The sequence below is a fragment of the Lytechinus variegatus genome, chromosome 1 (genome assembly GCF_018143015.1).
Source record: "Lytechinus variegatus isolate NC3 chromosome 1, Lvar_3.0, whole genome shotgun sequence".
NCBI classification, from domain to species: domain Eukaryota; kingdom Metazoa; phylum Echinodermata; class Echinoidea; order Temnopleuroida; family Toxopneustidae; genus Lytechinus; species Lytechinus variegatus.
The window spans coordinates 31,525,999-31,547,712 of record NC_054740.1 but is presented as its reverse complement, the minus strand read 5'-3'; the positions used below and the strand labels follow the sequence as shown (position 1 = coordinate 31,547,712).

Sequence of the window (21,714 nt, the reverse complement as noted above, 5' to 3'; positions counted from 1 at the left end):
TGTGCGGGCAAATCTTGCTGGGTTTCAGATAGCATATTGTTTAGATAGAAAAGTAAACAATGTCATTGCGTTGAAATATGTAACACAGATGTCACTTGAATATTTACCTGATCTGCCTATTTTATATGATAGATATAAAAGGATTATTGTTTTGGCTCCGAGAGCAATTATTGTAGGAAAGTGGCAGATGAAACACTATTATTTTCATTGTTGTATCATGGAAAAAGGGCAAGAATGAAAGATCACTTATTCTAATCTTTATTCTGTAGGAATCCTGCTGAATTGCTGATAGATAATAACATGCATGTCATATTAACCCATTGTTTGCCTGACACTTCTCAAATCAGATACTTGTGTATCTGCGTTTATTTACAATTCATGTTCTGACTGACTGTTAAAATCTAAACTGATATTTTTTATTAATAATAATGATTCTTGGCAATTTCGCACTCATCCAAAACTCTCTTATTTCTATTTTTGCTTAGTTACTCAGAATAGAATTTTTATCTAGATAGATGCACTTTATAGAATGCCTAGTACTATTGTTATACCATTGCCTATCTGTTTATCTTGCAATTCTTTGTCTGTTTTATCAAATGTACTTCTTTAGTTACTAACCCAGTTTAGATGGTTCCCCAAGTTTTCATATATCTATGAATATTTCTTGTAACTTACAGATTCATGTAAAATTGCTCTGATGTGAAAAAATGTTATTAGTACAATGACAAGGAGCCTTACAACAAACATACCGAACAGTTATTAGATTAGCTGTCATTCAAGTAAGGGTTGTCATTCCAGTTACCATTGATATTGGTTGTATATGACATTTAAACTTGAGAAACGGGTGTGCAATTCACACACTTTTCTCCAAAATGAAAGTCGAAAAAAGAAGGAAAGGTATTAGCAGGTAATAATTTCCAACTTGAATTACAGAGAGAGAGATGAGTGTTTTGACGAAGATCATGTTTTCCCTTTTTCAGTCGAATCCAGAGCGCTCCTGCTCAGAGGACTTCCTTGAGGACAGCAGGCTCAACCAGGGGTGGGAACAGACCTAGAACTGCTTCAGAGGCTTCTGCTAAGAAAAAATGGCATCCATGCAAGGTCAGTACAAAGTCATCATGAATTCATCAAGGAATGGCTAAGGATGGCTGACTTGTTTCAATATTCACATTTGGAAATGTCACCTTTTGCTCCAAAATTTGGTTATAGTCAGATCATGTAGTGTACACCTGGCTTCCGATAAAACAATGTACAAAACGTTTTAATTGCAGGTGTAGTCACCTCGTCTCCAAGCAGAGCTCAGCTATTTTGTATTGTCTCTTATTTGTAGATTAAAAAATCTGTGTTCAATTCGTCTGATTCGAAATGACATGAAAGAGTCCCGGAGACAGGAAACAGTATAATATTGCATGCTCTTCATCTCCAGACCATTTTAAATAGGCTTTAGACTTTGGCTGGGAAGTCGGGAGAAAATGAGTACAAAGGATGAGCTTAAATAGGTGAATCTGTCTGCGTTGAATCTGATTGGACCACAGAAATCTTTTGGAATTACGACTTCCTGATGGTTTCGAAGAAGTTTTTTTATTGATAATAATTTAGTTTGATGTTGCATAAATGATGAAATCGTTTATAATGCATGATTATTAGTAGAAACGGAAAATGATAACACTATTTCAAAGGCATGTGCAAGGTTTAGATCGCAATAACTTTCGCTTCACACAACCCGGATGTTGTCAGCAGTATTATCGATCTGTCATTGTTATTTGTGACGGAACAAGACACTCAAGTTAGTGAGTTGGCAAGATGAAAGGATGCAATGGAAAGGAATACTCAAAATGAATGGGAAGGGGGGGGGGGTAATTGGGTTGCTTCGGCTCTCGTGGCTCCCCGTCTGGAATCAGACACGGATCTTGAAATTCTGTTCCGAATGCATAAGGGATTTTTGATGACTTGCCTTAGGCAAAATTTGACTTCAAAGATGTAAATAATGCAAGCTTTGTATGTTCTCGTTTCAAAAATTGCTACATTGTGTACTTATAGAAGGCCAACTTTGGCAGACCTGACTGTATATATGTGGAAAGTGTATGTTTGTTCAGTAATATCTTATTTTTTTGTACTTTGTAACACACTCAGTTGTTCTCAAATGTTAGTGAACTAACCTACAAAATGCACTCATTCATGCTGAATGTGGAGCATAGCCAATAACACTACAATGTTCAGCAAGCCCAGAGAAACAAACTTTATCGAATATGATATCTTATCACCTGACCTCACAATTACCTATCTTAAACATGACAGAACTTGAACACTTAAAATATATTCATTATTTGTTGATTCACTAACTATTGAGCACCACTAGATATAGATATTGCATGCTTTGCATGTTCTAGTCTGAACAATTGCATCATGTACAGTAAGTGATCATTGGAGTTAAAAAAGTATTAAAATTAACTTCATTGTGTGAAAAATATGTATGCCTGTTGTGTAATATATTTTTATAGATTGTAACAACGAAAATATATATTTATACTGCAATGTTTTTTTTTTTTACTTTTGTAATTGCATTACTGTTGTAGGTGTGTGAGGACAGTATTCGTCTACCACAGGCAGCAAGCCATCGTATGAGAACAATGCATCCTGCTACTGTGGCAAGTATGATGTCTATTAAAACACTGGAAGGTGATAACAGAAGAATGAGGTAAGACCTGGTGGGTGTTTTATAAAGCTGTTCATAAGATATGAATGAATTTACGCACAACTGGTAACCCTTTCTCATGCCAAGTGGTATATCCCTATGTAATTGAGTTAGCACCTAAGATCATGTTCCAGCCAGGTGTGGTATAAAGCTTAGCAATTGATTGCGGAGCTCATTTTTATGATTGATCATATGCAATAATTAATTCAATCATTAATACCAGCCATATGATCAATTGGTAAGGTTTCTGTCATGGGTCCTGCAAAAATCCCCCTTTAATGGGGAAATCCACCATCAAATATATTGCTTTGGCTTTGTGATAACAGCAAAAATGGAGGGAAAATATCAATGAAGATTCTAGGAAGATCCAACTTAGTATGAAAATGTTTTTTTTGTGTGTGTGTATGTGTGTGTGATGTTACTCGCAAGTTGCTAACCCATGTATGTCATGTACTGTAAATCCCAAAATTTGCATTTTTTGATAGTTTATATAATAGCTAATATGTCTGAAAATGTTTTTGATGCAAATCTGAAATATATTATCCTGAGAGTATTGCATAGATTGAATTTGTAGCATACGAAACAAACATACAAGTCTATCAGAGAGCAGCAACTATTAAAATAACAGTCAAAATTCTACATTCTCGACATTTTTTTGGGTAGTTTCCTTGAACATTCCTGAATAATAATGACGCAGTTCTTGTATTGTGAATGTCACATTATGTCATTAAGTCCATATGCGAATATGAATATGTTTCTTTATTTTATTTTTATTTATTCATTTTGTTTGGGGGGCGTTATTTTTTTTTATTCAAAGATGGTCTTCCCATCACAGTGTAATGGAAACTTTCTCCAAACTTGAATTATACTCACATTGAATAAAACTTGAAGGAAATAAAATAATAGACCACAATTGTACTTTGTATTAGATAATGGTATACTATTTGATAAAAGTAGGTGTATTAAAAATGTCACATTGAGGTACTATGTGTTATGTACTATGTATGTGTTTTGTGACCTTAAATTCCCTGTTGTCTTGAAATTAATAATTTTGTGTTTTTGTTTTCTTTTTCTTTTTGGTGCAGATCAAGGATGGGACATCGTCACACAGGAACTTATCCTTGGGAAGAGGTTTGTTTGCAAATATTATTGATTGAATGCTTGTATAGTTTGTGTTTTAATTGCCTTCTGCATGGACAATTGAGAAAGATATGATAATCAAGATAAGGTTAATTGGAAGAAAAAGTTTAAAGATCAAGTCTGCCCCAGGAAAATGATAATTTGAATCAATAGAGAAAACTCAGACAAGCATAATGCTAAAAATGTCATAAAAATGAGATGTAAAATAAGAAAGTTACGACATTTTAATGTATTGCTTATTTTTCACAAAATAGTGGTATGCACAACTCAGTTACATACAAATGAGAGAGTTGATGATGTTCATCACTCACTATTCTATTGTTATTTATTGTTTGAATTATACAATATTCAAATTTTTACAGATTTAACAATAAGGACCAACTTGACTAAGCCATAAAATGTTAAAACAGTGGTAATTCTATGTGTTAAGGGAGGAAGAAATTTTTGCCTCACAGGACAACGAGGAGAAAATATTTCATATATCAAAATACGAAAGAAATATTGAGTGGGCGACATCAATCCCCTCATTTGCATACTGACCAGGATATGCATATAACTTTTTTTTTTAATTAAGCGACGCTTTATAATGTCGGCACTTTCGTATTTAACATCTAATTTTTGTGAAATTTTAAGTGTTTTGCTTGTTGGATTTTTTTTTTTTTCAAATCAACTTTTTGAGGGGTTGGACTTGACCTTTAACTGTATGCCTGTATGTTTGTCTGTATTTATATCTGTGTGCATTAGTTTACACCGGTATGAAGTTTTATAACATGGCAATGAGAATATCTTTGCTGGTAAATGGACCAGTTGTTGATCAAGGTCATCAACTTTAAATTTTACAGACAAGTGATATTAAGTTTTAATTATAGAAATAGTTCAGGGTAATAATACCATACATCAGGCCCAGCAGAGTGTATGCATTTAGTGGCTATTCCATTATGGACCTATTATATTTTCCCCCTTTTGACTTTCCAAAAATTACAGTAAAAAAAATGAATTGCTTTCCATAAATATTACCTTCTTCTCTTGGTTCCTGAACCGCTCCAATGGGATGACGAAATCCCTAGTGACTATCAAGTTGTCCTGGAATTAGTTGTCATTTGGCAAGGAGGTGGGACTTCTCTTCATAAAAGGATTTCTTGGATGTTATACCTTACAATTACCATAGTAATAGTCAGTGACCTATGCTACTCAGCCCATCAAATACAAGGAATGCTATCAGATCTGACATGCCAAACAAGAAATGTTGAAAGAATTATCTTGTGTTCTCGGGAATGTTTCATGTAGGAATAGTTTCTTGGAAAGATTTCACCCCGGAGGAGTCCTTTTACACCATGTTTTTCATGTTAGATGGTAATATATATTTCAATCTGACAGATTATATATTTGTGTTTCTGTTGTGCTATAGGAACCAGTGGTAACAGCAAATGAACCACCTAATATGCAGTACATGTCGATCAGCACACCTGCAGCCATTAAAGGTAATACAATGGGTGATTTCAAGTTCAGTGTTCGGTGTTGAGAGTGTGAAAAGGCTGCTGAACCGAGCTGGGTTCAGAGGAGTGATACCGATCATGTTATCGATAGCCTATGAAGTCGCGCCTCTACGCTGTGCTACTGATCATCTCAACTTTGCACAAGAACTTTTCGACGACGAAAGTGAACTTGGGGAGAAATTGCAGTAAAATCTTGTTGTACAAAATGCAAAGCCTTAAACCACTTCAAGAATCCGGAAGAGTAAACATTTTTGACCATTAAATTGTTTAAGGCTTTGATGATTTGCACTCATCTTAACTGTAAAAATATAATATAAAAATATCCAAGTCCTTTGGAAGTGCATAGGGATGTTATGACATAATGTGATATGCGCTATACAAGAACTGTGTTATTATTATTATATTTGTACGAGGATGTTTCATCCTGTTCACCGCATGTTCGTGGGCTTCAAATCACCAACACGAACACTGAACTTGAAATCACGATTTTCCCAATGCCTGGGGGTTGGTGTCGGTGAATGGGGACATTATACGTAATTAGAAGTACATCATATTTTCCGAGGTCAATCCCAACACCAGCATCATTTTAAGTATGGTGTTGTGGCTTGTGTTGGTGTTGTCACAACAACAGATTACAACACAGTACTTGAAATCAACAAATGTGGGGTGTTTTGTGGGAGGCAAAAATGTTTTAATAAAAAAAAGCAAGATAGACTTACATTTTACTAGTAACTGTAAGACCACTCAAATTAATTAATCTTACAAGTAGATGTCAAATTAATTTCATAACACTTCAAAAGGATACCTTAAAAATGGTCAATTACAAGGATATTCCCTCAATTCATAGTTCAAAATAAAAAGAACAGAAAAATAGCTTGGTAAACCATTCATGTACAGTCCCGTACATACATTTTTGTATGCAGAGCTTTGATGCAGTAGAATCAAGTCTTACATCAAATATCAATGTCTTGGTTCATTATTAACCTTTCACAACCATGAACAGGGGTAAAGTTGTTTTTTTATTTGTTTGATGTCAGTTGCCGATCATATTGGGAGGCCTTTATTTTACCACAAATTATTTTCAGAGTAAAAGTTATGTAACAAATGAATTTTCAATAATCTCTTAATTCTCCTTAATTCTATTCTTTGTTTGTTTTTTTTCCCGCAGTGAGAAATGCTACTGATGGGTAAGTTTTATTTTTTCTCAATAAAAAGATAATAATAATAACAACACTTCACTGTTTACCACTGGGCCCTGCATGTTTAATTTGTTTCCATTTTATTCTGAGCACCTAGCTAGAAGATACCATATTTATTATCCATTAGTATGACTCAGTTGGGGACCAAACTGACAACTTCAAAGTTTCATCAGGTTTAAATCCCAAAATTAACCTCAAATTTTTATTAAAAGTGCATCATTAAAATGTGTATTTGTTTAAGACACATTAAAAAAAATCATTTATTTAAAGGGAAGGATGAAGGTAATAAAGATATTTCCATCAATTATCATCAAAAATTGTTGGACAACTTTCTCATGCCATGTTGCAAGATATTGTATGAGTTCATATACATATATTTTTTCATCTGTAAGAAGAGAATATGAACTATGATTAAGTAATATCAATAATTAATCTTAGGTTGGTATATGTGTGTGTGTATGCGTAACTTTCAAGTGAAGCAAGGCAGTATTGAATTTTTGGTCTCTAAATTTATTTTGTTAATTTTCAGGAGCAAGGCACCCAACCAGAGCACAGAGAGCCTGGTACCTAAAGACTCCCTACGTAGTCCATCCAGAGACTCGTCTCGCCCTAGTCCAGTCCAGGGCTGGTTCATGGGCGATAGCTCTGCAGGAGAGACAACCACAGTGGCTGATGGACCACCTTCTAACCAGGGAGGGGACAACAATTCCTCTACCGTCATGGCACCGAGTGAAAGAAGCTTTGGAGAGATGTCAGACGGCGACCTTGCTGACCTGACCGATCAGACCCTCAGCCCTGCTGACACACCCAGGACAATAGATAGTGGGGAATACAGACCTAAGAGCAGGGTGGATCTGAGTGTAGGGAATAGCAGTGGAGTGTTTGGACAAGAGATACATGTACCACAGGCTGATGTTGACTCTGGATCACCTGATCTCGCAACAAAAGAGGCTGAAGATTCAGTGGAAGGCACACCTAGATCGGACATTGGCAATGGTTCTGTTGGAGACACACCTCGCTCAGACAGTAAAACCGGTCAGGCTGAAAATGTAGAGGTGACCAGCTCAGATACTACGCCAAGAGAGACTGTTATCAAGGGGGAACCCGATCAAACTGGTTTTGAGCGGATACAACCGGAGGAGGCTGGTCCTAAGAGTGCTGAAGCAGAGGCCGTTCCGACCGGATCTGAAGAGAATGGGGCGAAGCAGGAAGAATCCGACACTGAACAAGGTACCAATGATAATCATATAGAACAGGATTTTACTAATAAAGATGAATCTAATGTAGACGGCTGTGATGGTTTTAATGTCGAGCAAGGAGGCATTACTCTAAAATAATGAAGAATTTACCTTCATGATTTTTTTATCCATCCATTTCAAATCAACCGCTTCCAATGTTAATCCATATTTAGCCATTATTATCATCTTTATGATTATGAATCTGGTGGTCTTCCAAGGTAAAAATTGCTGTCATCATTTTTTCATTTTTTTCTTTTATTCCATCATACCTTATTTATTACAATATAATTATTAAAAATGGGCTATTTCCTAAATTATTGTAACAGTCTTGTACGACCAAAATGCATTCAGATCTGGCTTTACATATACTTTAATGAAATATACATGTAATTATTTTGGTTCATTGCACATATGCTGATTGTAATCTTAATCCAACCATATTCATATGTCATGATATCAGACATGTGGGTATTTATAATCATTACATATGATGCATATCATTCCATTTGTGGCATGCTTGTGATTCAACGTTGTGTTCAGTTTTATAAATGTGTATCTATATATATATTCTATAATTACATACTAAATATATGTTATATTTATTTTCAAAATATTTGTTATATAATATGTATCAATCATTGTTGTAAATTATTATTTAGAGGTGTTTTTTAGGGCTGTGATTTTCCATATTTTGAACTCTAGCAGGCAATTTGATTCCATATTTTGTCTCATTTTAATTTTCCATGACATTGACATTAAATTCAGCAGCAGGCAATACAGACTATATTTGAACTGATTTTGTGTAGCAGCACATTACATTCTTATACTATTGGGCGGATTAATACCACTTCACAATACATTGTATAGTATAACATACAACATTAAACTTTGAAATAACTGGGGCAGTTATCATGATCATTGCATGGATGAAATGGTGGAACATCAGTCTTTTAAATAATATGGAAACAAAATAATTATTCTCAATACAACAGCTACCATCCATTCAATCTAGGGCAATGTGTTTTTTTTCTAATTTTTTATGCATTGGAGCATTATATTCTATTTTCTGAGAACTAGATTGTAACTTGAAATAGAACTAATCATTTTTAAATCAATTATTATGTTATTTGGGAATTTTGAAATAGCATTCAGATCACTGTTTTTAGCTCATCCGGAAGATGAGCTTATGCCGTGGCGTGGCATCCGCCGTCCGTCGTCTGTCGTCCGTCCACAATTTCAAAATGCTACTACTTCGCCACTTCAAGTATGATTTCAATTTTGTTTGCTTTATATGGTAGCACTAGGTGGGGGATTCAAAACTTCTACACAGAATTTTGAAATTCATTAAATATGCTAATTTATGCACATTTTTCAAAATTCACAAAAAATGTTTCTTCTTTATTTGTTGACCGATTTTGAATTTTTTGCTTCCATCTGGTAGAGCTTCATGAGGTTCACTGAACTTCTACACAGAATTTTGAAATTTTGACCAGAACAATTTTTATGCTAATTTATGCAAATTTTGAAAAATTCACATAAAATGCTTCTTTATTTGTTGACCGATTTTGAATTTTTTGCTTCCATCTGGTAGAGATTCATGAGGTTCACCAAACTTCTGCACAGAATTTTGACATTTTGAACAGAACAATTTTTATGCTAATTTATGCAAATTTTGAAAAATTCACATAAAATGCTTCTTCTTTATTTGTTGACCAATTTTTACTTTTCTTCTTCTTCCATTTTGTAGAACTTTATGAGGTTCACCAAACTTCTACACAGAATTACAAAGAAATTTTTTTCTTCTTCATTTGTTGATCAATTTCAATTTTGTTTGCTTTATATAATAGCTCAAGGTGGTGATACAAAATTTCAACATAGAATTAAGAAACTCATTAAATATGCTAATTTATTCATATATTTTCAAAACTCACAAAAATTGCTTACTTATTTGTGGATTGATTTTGGTTATTTTTTTTCCATCTGAGAGCTACATTAGGTTCACCAAGGTTCTACACAGAGTTAAGAAACTTTGACTAGATATTTAAGTAGTAATACTTAATTCATATGAAATTTATTCATAGATCACAAAAAAATGCTTCTATGTCATTTCTTCATCAATTTCAATTCTATATCCTCAATTTATGTCACCAATATAATTCACTACAGTGTCAACTGGGCTGAAATTAAAATTGTGTTAAATTTTGTTGCGAGATGCCGGATGAGCTCCACATCATTGATGTGCTATTTTAGAGAAAAAATGAAAATGAAATTGATTACATTTCTAATAAAAATAAAAAAGGCCATTAAGAAATGATGTTGGTGGGATAATGGTTTTATAGGTAGTAGCCTCATTTCATATGGGGTATGAATAATGTTATTGACGGGCATTGACTCTTCAAATCTTTTATTGCCTGCATGTACAGCTTTGGTAATATTAATTTCAGATCAGACAATATAATTTGGCATCCCATTTTACGTCAATCAATATATATAAACACTGCCTATCGTACAATTTTTTGTTAGGGCTATGAACCAATCATAGAAGTCTTGACCATCCATGTAGGCTATGTTCAATTAATTACTGGAAAGGTTCAAACTCTACAAATGGATGAAATTGGTTATATGGGTGTTAAAAAGAAATTGCCAAGCCTATTTAGCCATTGGAAATATGCTTTATTATAAAATGTCACCAGACAATGTAAAAACTAAATATGAGATGAAGGATTAGTTTAATCAGTCTTGTGTTAAAAGATGTGTGCTTATATAGGAAAATAATATATAGACCTATATATTAAATAAAAAAAATTGCTTTACAAGAAAGAAATACAACTTATGATTATAAATTGTTTTTTGCTAATCAATTTGATAAAAATATGTTGAATAGAATTTCAAGATTGTAATGGCCACATGAATCTCAGTTTGATGTACATACTGTATGGTAGTAGTGCAGATACAGTTCTTGTGATTTCACAAAAGCTCAGTACTAAACAAGTTGATGTGACAATAGCAATCATTGGTGAATATAGTACTTCAAGGTTTTTTGTATGATACATGCAAGGCTCAAAAGTCATTCTTGTTTGTCAAGATAAGTTTTAATTAAGATAAAAGCAAATCGTCAATAGATAATTAAATTGAATAGATTATAGGTTTGAAATTCAACATTATTGATACACTGTCTGGATTAATGATGAGTCACATAATTGTTAATAATCAATATCAGGTTCAGGTAATGATTCCCTCCCCCCCAAAAAAAAAGTAAATATATAAATAAGAATAAATGAATAAATTAGATTAAAATGAAATGAAACAATGGATAAAGAAATCAATAGAATTGAAAATTTGTAAAGAATAGTAATAAATTAATTGAAAAATATATAAATGAATAAATAGATATAAATTTTGGTCCACATATTCATCGAAAGTTTTGTTATATTAATGTATTATTTTTTATGATGAAATGAATATGAATCAGGAAAATTACTGGTCTGTATATGAATTTCAGAAATGCAAAAACAATCAGATGTGCATTTTTGTCACGGTAAAATCATAATTGATTATTTTTCAATTGAATGTCTTAAATTTCAAATTTCTCATTAAAGGGCAGTGAATTATACACTGTGTGAAAGAAAATGAAATCGTAAGTTGTGATGTGTTGTTTGTAGTTGTAGTGATGAGAGCAAGTATTCTAATGGGGATAAGATAGTCCAATACTTTGATATTTTGGTTAAATTTTATACTTTTTATTTCATATTGCAATCCAAATAACATTCTAAATTTACAAAGCTATACAATGTTTTTCATGGTTCGACAGATTAACTGAATCTATACCATACATACATGTACATTGTTGTAATCCTAGATGCATGAAAATATTTGGATACAGTTTCAGATGCTTTTTTTCAGTATTTTATCTTTATTTGCATTCGATTTTAATTCATCATGAGTTGTTTATTGTTTACTGATCAATAGCTACCTTAACACTTGTAATCGTAATATTCAGTGCATGTTTGTTTGTTTTTTCCTAATGAAAATTTAAAATGCTGTGAGAATGTGTAAGCAGCTTCTCTTTAAATATTAGTTTTTCTTCTTTGATTTATTTTTGTATAGAACATATAATACTTGAATATGTTCTAACCTTGTGTAGTGTTGGTAGACCTATAATGGGTGTCTGTGTGAATACTTGCTGTTCTCCATGTGCAACTACAAATGGCATCACTCACTTTCAAATTTGCATGCATTTTTTTTTAAGTTGAAGTTTTCATCCCTGTGGTAACCTTGTCACATTCATCTTGTTTTGTCATTCCAATATTCATCTTGCATGCATGAATAGTGGGAATCATTCAGTATTTCATATTCTTCTGAGCATGATTTTTTTCAAAATTTCATCTTTTGTTGGTTTGTTTGACGCAAAGTTATATTTCTGGCACCCCTATAGTAAAGTCTATAAAGTTTTAAACCATATACATGTATATGTTTGAGTATTTAAAAACAGGTCGAATGGAATCATAAACCAATCATTTTTTAATGTACAGGAAAACCAAAATGCTGTTGCCGTACAAAATATTTTGTTACCTTTCCTAAATTATGGATATTCATTTTGATACCTGGAAAGATGGTATTAATGATTATTTTCTTTCTCTTTGTGTGGGAAAAGGTGAAAAGGTCTTTTATTGCATTCATATTTTGACATTTCAATTGTTCATTGCATTTTATACTTTTTATTGGTAAACACAGATTAATTTTTGTTGTGGGTTTATTTTTCTGTGATGTATCATTTTTTGTAGTGTCTTTTTCCTGTTTGAGATGCTGTGTTATATTGCAGTCACATTTCCTGTTCAATATCCACAAAGTGAGCTGAAAACAGCCATTTTATGTAATTCATCATGAACTACCATGTACAAAAACAGTGATTTAAGTATTCAAAATGCTGTTTTTTACTTTATTTACATTCACCTGAGGGGAAATGTGACTGGCAAAACTTGCTCACAAATCAATTATCAATGATCTGCATTGTTGGATTTTTACCCATTTGCCATATTGCATTGTTTTGTCGAACCTCTCTCAATTTTTTTTTTTTATGAAATACAAAACATAAAATGTTGTTTAGTACCATGGGTTCATTGGTCAGTTAAAGAGTTTTATTGAAATGTCATAGATTTAGAAGCAAGGTAAGGATCTACTTTGAGAACATCTTTGTAGCTAGTCTTTGATACTATCACCATTCATATATCACCAAAGTCTATCAGCCATTTAAAGTCACTAGAAAATTGCTCGGCTCTTTGAGAAATCATGATTAAATATGTGTCTATATGTAGTCTAAACATCATCTTTATTTATGAAATATCTGTGCATGGCTGTCTTTCATTCATCTGTCAATCCATCATTCCATCCATCTCCTTTAGATACTCTTCCATCAGTTCCACATAGTTTCAAAGCCCAAGCTGTAGAACCTAGACCTCCCTCCTCCTCTTCCTCTTCCTCTACCATTCATGCTATGCCAGACCATGCCCATTCCTTTGTCCCTGTGGAAAAGCATGACAAAACATCCCACCACCAGCATCACCAAAGACAGCATCCTCATCCCCATGGCAACCATCAAGAGCATCCTCAAGATGGCCACCAAGGAGCAAAAGTAGTATCCCTTGATTTAGATGTTAACCTGTATGAGAGAAGTCCTAGTCCAGCTTCTACAAACACACCTCACCATGCACCCACTGGTAATTTTTTATTTTTTTATCCTATTGCACTGCACTCATATTCCTGATATGCATTCAATTATAGTAACATGTTCAATTGTAATATATAATTATGATATTGTTCCTTTAATTGTTATTATATTCATTCAATGTGCATTTAATTATCACAATTTGTATTCAATTGTAATAATGTGCCTTTCATTTTAAAAGTGTGATTTCATTATTAATTTGTCCATCAATATCTCATATTTTCCAGATGTATATGATATTTTAAAACACATTTTCTTTGTAGATACCAAGTAGATACAAAACACAGCACATGTCGCATCAGATGTCTTCATCTGTATGAATTTTATGAGCCACTATGTGTACTTTGAGACTGGTGATTACATTTCGAAAAAGTACATTCTATATTTCACTTGTAGTTGGAAACACTGACTTGCACTTTATCTATAAATGACATTTCATGATTTACTTGCAAATTCATAAGTCTTAACCTGTCTAAATCTAGTAATGTTGGCAACTTTGTTTTGTTGGATGCTGATATGTGCATCCAAACATGTTTTTGAAAATTAAAGTGACGTATTCCTTACAATAAAGGGCAAACTTCTTCTTAGATGTTTGAGTCATTGTTTGCATAGCCAGATGCAATATTACTATGGCAAGATTGGGGAAAAAATTATGATTAATCATTATCCTATGAATCTTGCTAAAATTATATTTAAAGAGGACAGTCTCTAAGGCCCGAATTCTCATGTTAGCCCAGTGGGCTAAGTTAGCACGGGCTAAATTAGCCACCCTTTAAGAATTTAGGCCTAACACTCTGTGATGAGATCTCCACTTTTTTCCTGTTTCTTTTATTTGACGATGCTTTAATGATAAGTGGGAGTGTTGATCATGACTTTATTTATCTTTCTTTAATCATCAGCATATATGAAGCTTTCTGAAGCTGAGAAGAAGAAACTGAAAGGCCAACATCCCACCGCTGCCACCAATATTCCAGAATACCTGCTGATGATGCCTGCTGTAAGTAGTAAACCCTTGACACCACACAGTAGCAGACCAACCACACCCAGATCAGTCACATCTAGAACAGCCACACCCAGGTCACCAAGGGTTTCTCCTGCAACCAGCCCCTGTCCGAGGAACTCAAGGAGCCCTTCTCCGTCCTTCAGGTCACGATCGCCATCCATGAGGTCACGATCTCCATCCATTAGGTCCCATTCACCATCTATTCGGACTCCATCTCCTGTATCTGTAAATGGACGCCTCTCACCAAATGTGAAGACATCATCACAAGGTATCTTGAAATTGAATTTAATGTAAATGGATTTTATTCTCTTGTTAGTAAGATGTGACTCAGCATATATCTTGACAAGTACCCAAAAGTGACAAATGTGGACTTGTTTTTCTTTCAGTCACAGAATTTACCCATGTGTTAACTGATCATACTTTCCATCATTAAAATGAATTAAGATAACATCTCATATTATTTTGGGAGTGACTAAACAGTGATTGGCTATATCTTTCTTGTGAAATACATGTATGAATTCAAGTTGTATGTACTATTTCAAAACTTTCTTGCTTCAGGTGCTACATGTATCTTGGCTTTATTGGTGAAATGGTTGTTTCTTTGAATATTGATTCCTTAGTGTAAGCTTTAGTGAGTATTTTGAAGTTTCCAAGAACACTTTATACAACCAATGAGATTGGTAATCATTTGGACAACTATGTCCATCCTGAATAACTTCCAAGTATCATGTTTTTATCCTAGGACATGATTCTGTGCACAGCTCTAGAAGCCCTAGTCCTACACTCTCCACAGCATCACAGTCACTGAGACCAAAGTCTGCAGGGTCAAGGGTCACCTCAGCTCGACAACGAGAACCACCCGCATCAGACACCGTGATGACAGAGGAGACGAGAGAAGGGTCAGATCAGGGCGGGACAGTAGGGGCTGGAGATAGGAGTAACTTACCGGTGGGCCTGGTATCAGGGGATGGAGAGAGGAGTAGCTCACCGATGGGCCTGGTATCAGAGAGTAGGATCAGTATCACGGCTGAAGATGAAGAGGTATGAGAGGATTATTGTTGGAGAAGTAATGGAACATTGTATTATTTTACAGTTAGGATGATATGAATTTTATTTGAAGCTGCAGAAAGTAAGTCTAATGATTAGTAAGCAAATGATCACGGTTGGTGATGGGCAAACTATCATTTTCGAGGCAAGCTGGATGTACCTATGTTTTTTAAGCGAAGCTGAGGAAAGGTAGCGAGTAGATCCAGCTCACCAAGGAAGTGATAGTTTACCTCGTCACCTGAAATCAAGAAGTGATCATAAGTTTTATATTCCATATCTGGGAATTACCATCAAGTAATAAACCAATATATAATCTTATCTACTAGAAAGAATTTTTTATTATCAAATATTAAGGTGTTCTGTGTGCTGATGGTGCAATCTTGCACAATCGTACAACTAAATTCAAACAATTGTAATAATTAGTTTTCTCCCCTATCTTCAAATTAGATAAGCTAATGAAAGGCATTAGATCTTGGATAACATCTACAGTTGTCCTCAAAATTATTCATACCCCTTGTGGAAAAACATTCTTTAGTAGATTCTTCACTTGAAAAAGCTATTATGATGTAACTATCTTTGTATCTTTTGTCTGCTTGTTGCTATGCATGATTTGACATATGAGCTGGCTCGTCTTCATTTGCATAATAATAGATAGGGTCGAAAGTTATTTTTTGCACTTGTTCAGAATTATTCATACCCTTGCCAATACCTCGACAAAAATGTCCTTTTATGACAATGTGCATTATTTTTACTCGTCTGGGAATGTGCTATTTTTTGTCCTATAGTTATTTCAAGATGTTCCAATGAATTAAATACCTTCTTTGTTAAACAAATCATTAAACAATGATAGAAAATAGCATCTTTCTGTAAGGGTATGAATAGAGGAAAGCATTCTGGTCATTCTCAGTCTCTGATAATCATGGTCAAAAAGAAGGAGCTCAGTGAGGACCTACGACAACTTCTTGTGCATGCCCACAGTGAGGGAAAGTGTTAAAGGCCATTTCAAAGCAGTATGACGTCCCTGTAGCGACAGTCCAGAGCATAATCAAGAAGCACAAGAGGTACAACACTATGAAGAACCTTAGTGGGCGTGGCAGGAAGTGCAAGGTGTCCCCTAAACTTGCCAGGAAAATCTGCTAAGAGGTCACTTACAACCCCCGGACCACAACCAAGGCCCTACTTGAAACGCTTGACCGGTCAGGGATGAAGGTGTCACGGTCCACCATCGAGCGAGTTTTGCACAAAGGAGGTCTCCATGTACGAAAGGCCTCGGAAGACACTGCTGCTCAGGGAGAAACATCTGAAGGCTCGACTGGCCTTTGCTAGAGGTCATCTGAAACAAAATCCAAGCTTTTGGTCAACCATGCTATGGTCTGATGAGATGAAGTTGGGGTTATTTGGCCATATGGATGTTGGATACGTCTCGAGGAAGAAAGGGGAAGCATACAATCCAAAGAACACTTTGCCAACCGTCAAGCATGGTGGTAGGCACATAATGCTACGGGGATGTTTTTCTTTCAGTGGCACAGGAAGCCTCGTTAAGAGTCCAAGGAATCATGAAAAAGGATTATATCCATATCCTTGATGAGAACTTGAAGGAATCTGCTGACAAACTCCTGGTTGGCCCCAACTGGAAGTACCAACCAGACAATGACCCAAAGCATACCACCAAGCTGGTGAAGAAATGGTTCAAGGACCATGATATCAACGTCCTAGAATGGACAAGTCAGAGTCCTGACCTGAATCCGATCGAGAACTTGTGGCGAGACTTGAAGGTGAGAGTGATGGCTAGGAACCCGACCAACCTGACCCAGCTTGAGGCCTACACCAAGGAAGAATGGGCCAACATCCCGCAGGATACATGCAGGAAGCTTGTGGACATGTACAGGATTCATCTAGAAGCAGTCGTAATGAACAAAGGCTATGCTATTAACCATTAATGAAAGACATTAGAGTCAGAAAACCTTGGGTATGAATAATTTTGAACATGACATTTTTTTAATATCTATGAATAAATTACCCCTGAAAAGAGAAATTTCTTGACTTGTGCATTGTTGTTATTCTTTCACTAGTAAGTCACATACAAATCATAGGAAAACTTGACAAAATGCATTCATTTCATCACAAACATGAAAAAACACAAATATCAACAAGGGTATGAATAATTTTGAGGACCACTGTACATAATAATAATAAGTACCAATGGTGCAATATGGAAATCTTGAATGAAAGAAAATAACATGGAAACAGTTGTCATTATTATCTTCCAAAATTAATTCAGCGTGCGAAGATTAAAAAAAAAATCACTTGAGTCGATGCTCATTTCGTGTTGTACAATGCCTACTTAGCTTGTTGTACGCAATCAAATGGGAGGCTGAATGTCACACATTCGTACCGTTGCACAGCACAAGACGTACCATCCAAAATGTACCATTGCACGGCTTTAGGAGGTGACGTCACAATGCGATTTCATTGAGTAAATGCGCGTACATCCCGCTGTCTAAATGCGCAATGCTGTCCAAGATCATGTACGCTTGTGGGATTCTGCTTTTCGCTTTCAATATTCTTGCTCCCTTTTGATAGATTACTGGAGGGGGAAACTCATGTTTTTTTCATATTTTCGCTAGATTCCGAGGCGTTGTACAACACAAATAGCGAATATTCTTATTCGTGCAATGGTGCGAGATTTCGCATTCGGTGAAAGAAAGAAACGCTCTATTCAACTCGGCTAACGCCTCGTTGAATAGAGCATCTTTCTTTCACCTCATGCGAAATCTCGCACCATCGCACTCATGCCTATTCGCTATTTGTATACTAGCACACACGATTATTGAGATACCATACTTCAGTTAAACCTATCTATTAAGGCCACCAAAGGCAAACAGAAAGTGTGACTACTGTAGACAGGAAGCCTTTGCATATGTGTTCTTTGATAGATTTTTTGGGGGGCACTAAAGATAGGTTTTCACTATCGACAGGTGACTGCTAAGGCACTTTTATGGATTGAATTTGATGCCTTGAAAAATTAAAATTTGAATAAACTATGAATATGAACACTTCAATCTATTTTTGATCAGGTATCAGCCATTACTGATACATACGATGACCTGGGTATCATCGATGATGATGGTGTCAGTCTATCTCCCTGCACACCTGATAACTTCAGCCAGCAGGATGGCTTCTCATCTGGAGCAACGTCACCTTCTATCACCATCACCATGGCAACATCTGACCAGCCATCTACCGTACCGCAGATCTTGGTTAAAAGACCCAGCTCAGCTCCCGGGATCAGGAGCGATGAAGGGCATTCATCATTAAGACTGTCAGCTGAAGAATGTAATGGTGGCGGTGGTAGTAGACCGTCGTCTGCTAGAGGTCGGAGACCAGTCTCAGCAAGGAGAGCAGCTTCACCTCAACCCAGGAGGCCCACATCACCAAGGTAAATTGAAATGTACTAAATGGTTATATCATTATTCCTAGTCTATGAAATCACTCAATCTTTCCCTGTATTGCATAATTAAAAGTAAACTTGCATTGCATAAGTGCAACCTTACTTAGGTTGAATATTCACCAAATTCAAAGCAATTTTTTTTTACCAGATTATGCAAAGTATGTGTTATATGCCGTAACTATTCTCAGTCAAATTTCACATGCGTTAAACTGATGTCTGTGGTTCTAAAAGATTTGACTTTTTTTTTCAAGTCTCACTGACCAAGGCATGGTCCTTTGAGAACATTACAGACTGTCAAAAGAACCAGATATCAGAGACAGAAAATTTAATGAATGTCCCACATATAGGGGGTAGGATGTACATATTTTATGGAATTGCCCTACAAGCACTTATCATTTCAGTACTAAACCTCATTATACATTCATTTTTTCAGTATTTCATGTTTTGAATTATTTTTGCTTATTTGCAATATACCCATTAATTGATTTCATTTCCCACCAGGCCTACATCTCCTAGGTTTACTAGACCTGTGTCTCCTAGAAGTAAGCAGAGAGGATCACAGTGGGAAGGTAGACCTGTCCCTGCATTTGGACATTCAAACCCTGTAAGTCAGAAATTTACATTTAAAAAAGTAATCATTTGGCATAGGGTAATATTTCTTTCTTTTTTTTTGCTTTTGGTGTTTGTTTGTATGTGTTGTCGGAAATGATGTAGATCATTAGGAATATAATTTTTTCTTGAAACTTGTTTTGCTGTACCAAATTGCAGTTATGTGAAAGTATATTGTTTCTTTCCCCGAGATGCATTGTGATGTCATTGCAATCAAATACTACACTGCTTTTGAAAAACGTGCCATCCACTTTATTGTATAGCCAGTTCACAGATGAAATCTCCAAATTGTTTATAAATGCAACTTTTACTATAATTGGCAACTTATCACTACAAAAATATCAGTGAATGTGAGGACTTGTGCAGTATTTGCATTGCAGGAATGTGTTAATGTTTCATTAAAATGTATTGTCATTAATGCTTGCAAAAATACTCAGAAATTCCTAATATGCTTTCACTATGGAAGTTATGACCCTGTTTCTTTTATAGGAGGCTGAATATGAGTCATACCAGAAGCAACAAGAAGCTAAGAACTCGGTTCAGATCCAGAAGCTTTTCAATAAATCCTCAACCAAGGAAGCTAAGAAAAGACTTAGTCAAGCTGAGAGGGCAAGGCAGGAGAAGATGGGAAGGGAAGCATTTGAATCAGAAAGGTAAGTTGGTTTTTCTTTAAGAAATTGACTAATTATGTGTATTGTTTTTAATATTTTGTGCCTGATAATAATAGAAATAACAATAATGGTATATTTACCCAGGGTAACCACTTCAGTTCCGAAAACTGTTCTCCCAGCGGGCCCTGCTATTATTAATACCCCGGCTAAGCTAGGCTACCTATTCAGGCGCACACAGCTTTTTGAGGAATTACTTCCTGCCGGTACCCATTTACCTCACTTGGGTTGAGTGCAACACACTGTGGATGAATTCCTTGCGGAAGGAAACTACGCCATGGCTGGGATTCGAACCCACGACCCTTTGTTTCAAAGTCCAGAGACTAATACACTGGGCCACGACCAGGATCAGGTCCTTTTTATTGTTGGTCCTTTTTATGCAATGACTAAAAGGGACAACCTTAGAGAAATGAACTTTGGATTTGTTGATAGTTTTATCACTGTTGGATGATAATTGCAGTAGAGTTTATGTCATTGGGTCACAGGTCACAGTGGTCAATTCAAATAGTCTTAATCATCACCAACACCATTGTTATCATCATCACCATCATCATCACTATCATCATCCTCATCACCAACACCAATAGCATCATCGTCACCATCACCATTAGCATCATCATCATATCATCATCATCATGAGCATCACCACCATCACCATCATCATCATATCCCTATTTGTCACAGTTTTATCCACAATGGTTGAACATCTCTAAAACCAAATTGATTTATCTTGTATACTGAAGTTGGTATAAAATCATAGAATCAATGCTTTTAAGCCGGACTTCAACTCTAATGCTTTTCTTATTGGAATGTATCTGTTCAAATATTTTGTAATATTTTGCATTGCACTTGAAAATCAAATTCTCAAATGATGAGTGTATATACGATTGAAGAATTGCTACTTTTGTTTCACATACAGAGCATACCTTGAGCATTTATGGAGGAGAGAGGTGGCCCTGTACAAGCGAGATGATATCACCTTTAAGAACTTTGAGAAAGAGTACATGTTGGATAAACTCAACAGAAGTAAACTAAGACAAGAGAAACGTAACATGCTACTCCAGGAGTAAGTCAAACTTCTGTATTATATACTCTTCATTTTATCTACCCCATAATAGAGTTAAGGTGATTATATGGCTATAATTTGTATGTTGACATCTTTGTTTTGGCATTTTTCCACAAACTCTTTGGCATAAAAACAGTGGCAAATAGACATATTATAAAGCAAAAATCATTATGGAAGCAATGGCATCATCTATAAAGTAGATTCATATTGAGATTCAAAACTTTGAACAAAACATCTAATTGTGGTTAAAATTTGAATGTGTCTCTTTTTTCTGTTTAATCTGTTCAGACAAGCAGCTGAAAATAGACGTCAAATGGCCCTGCTCAAGAGGATAGGACCAAGTGTAGATATTCATGAGTAAGTTTTCCATTCATTTG

The 21,714-nt window shown here is 35.1% G+C and overlaps 1 protein-coding gene across 5 annotated transcripts in view; it reads left to right on the top strand.

Annotated features, from left to right (window-relative positions):
* Positions 1-21,714, top strand: part of LOC121411386 — a 45,809-nt gene that overhangs the window by 16,811 nt on the left and 7,284 nt on the right. For 2 of the 5 annotated variants that reach the window (XM_041604109.1, XM_041604084.1), the window contains 14 exons: positions 981-1,101; positions 2,577-2,698; positions 3,781-3,826; positions 5,244-5,316; positions 6,500-6,518; positions 7,060-7,760; positions 13,171-13,485; positions 14,393-14,764; positions 15,239-15,537; positions 18,621-18,982; positions 19,496-19,598; positions 20,093-20,256; positions 21,191-21,337; positions 21,626-21,694. In XM_041604109.1, the coding sequence (XP_041460043.1) occupies positions 981-1,101; positions 2,577-2,698; positions 3,781-3,826; positions 5,244-5,316; positions 6,500-6,518; positions 7,060-7,760; positions 13,171-13,485; positions 14,393-14,764; positions 15,239-15,537; positions 18,621-18,982; positions 19,496-19,598; positions 20,093-20,256; positions 21,191-21,337; positions 21,626-21,694 (2,913 nt within the window). The remainder of the gene's footprint in view (positions 1-980; positions 1,102-2,576; positions 2,699-3,780; positions 3,827-5,243; positions 5,317-6,499; positions 6,519-7,059; positions 7,761-13,170; positions 13,486-14,392; positions 14,765-15,238; positions 15,538-18,620; positions 18,983-19,495; positions 19,599-20,092; positions 20,257-21,190; positions 21,338-21,625; positions 21,695-21,714) is intronic. The other 3 variants (XM_041604101.1, XM_041604094.1, XM_041604119.1) reach the window with 3 other exon arrangements.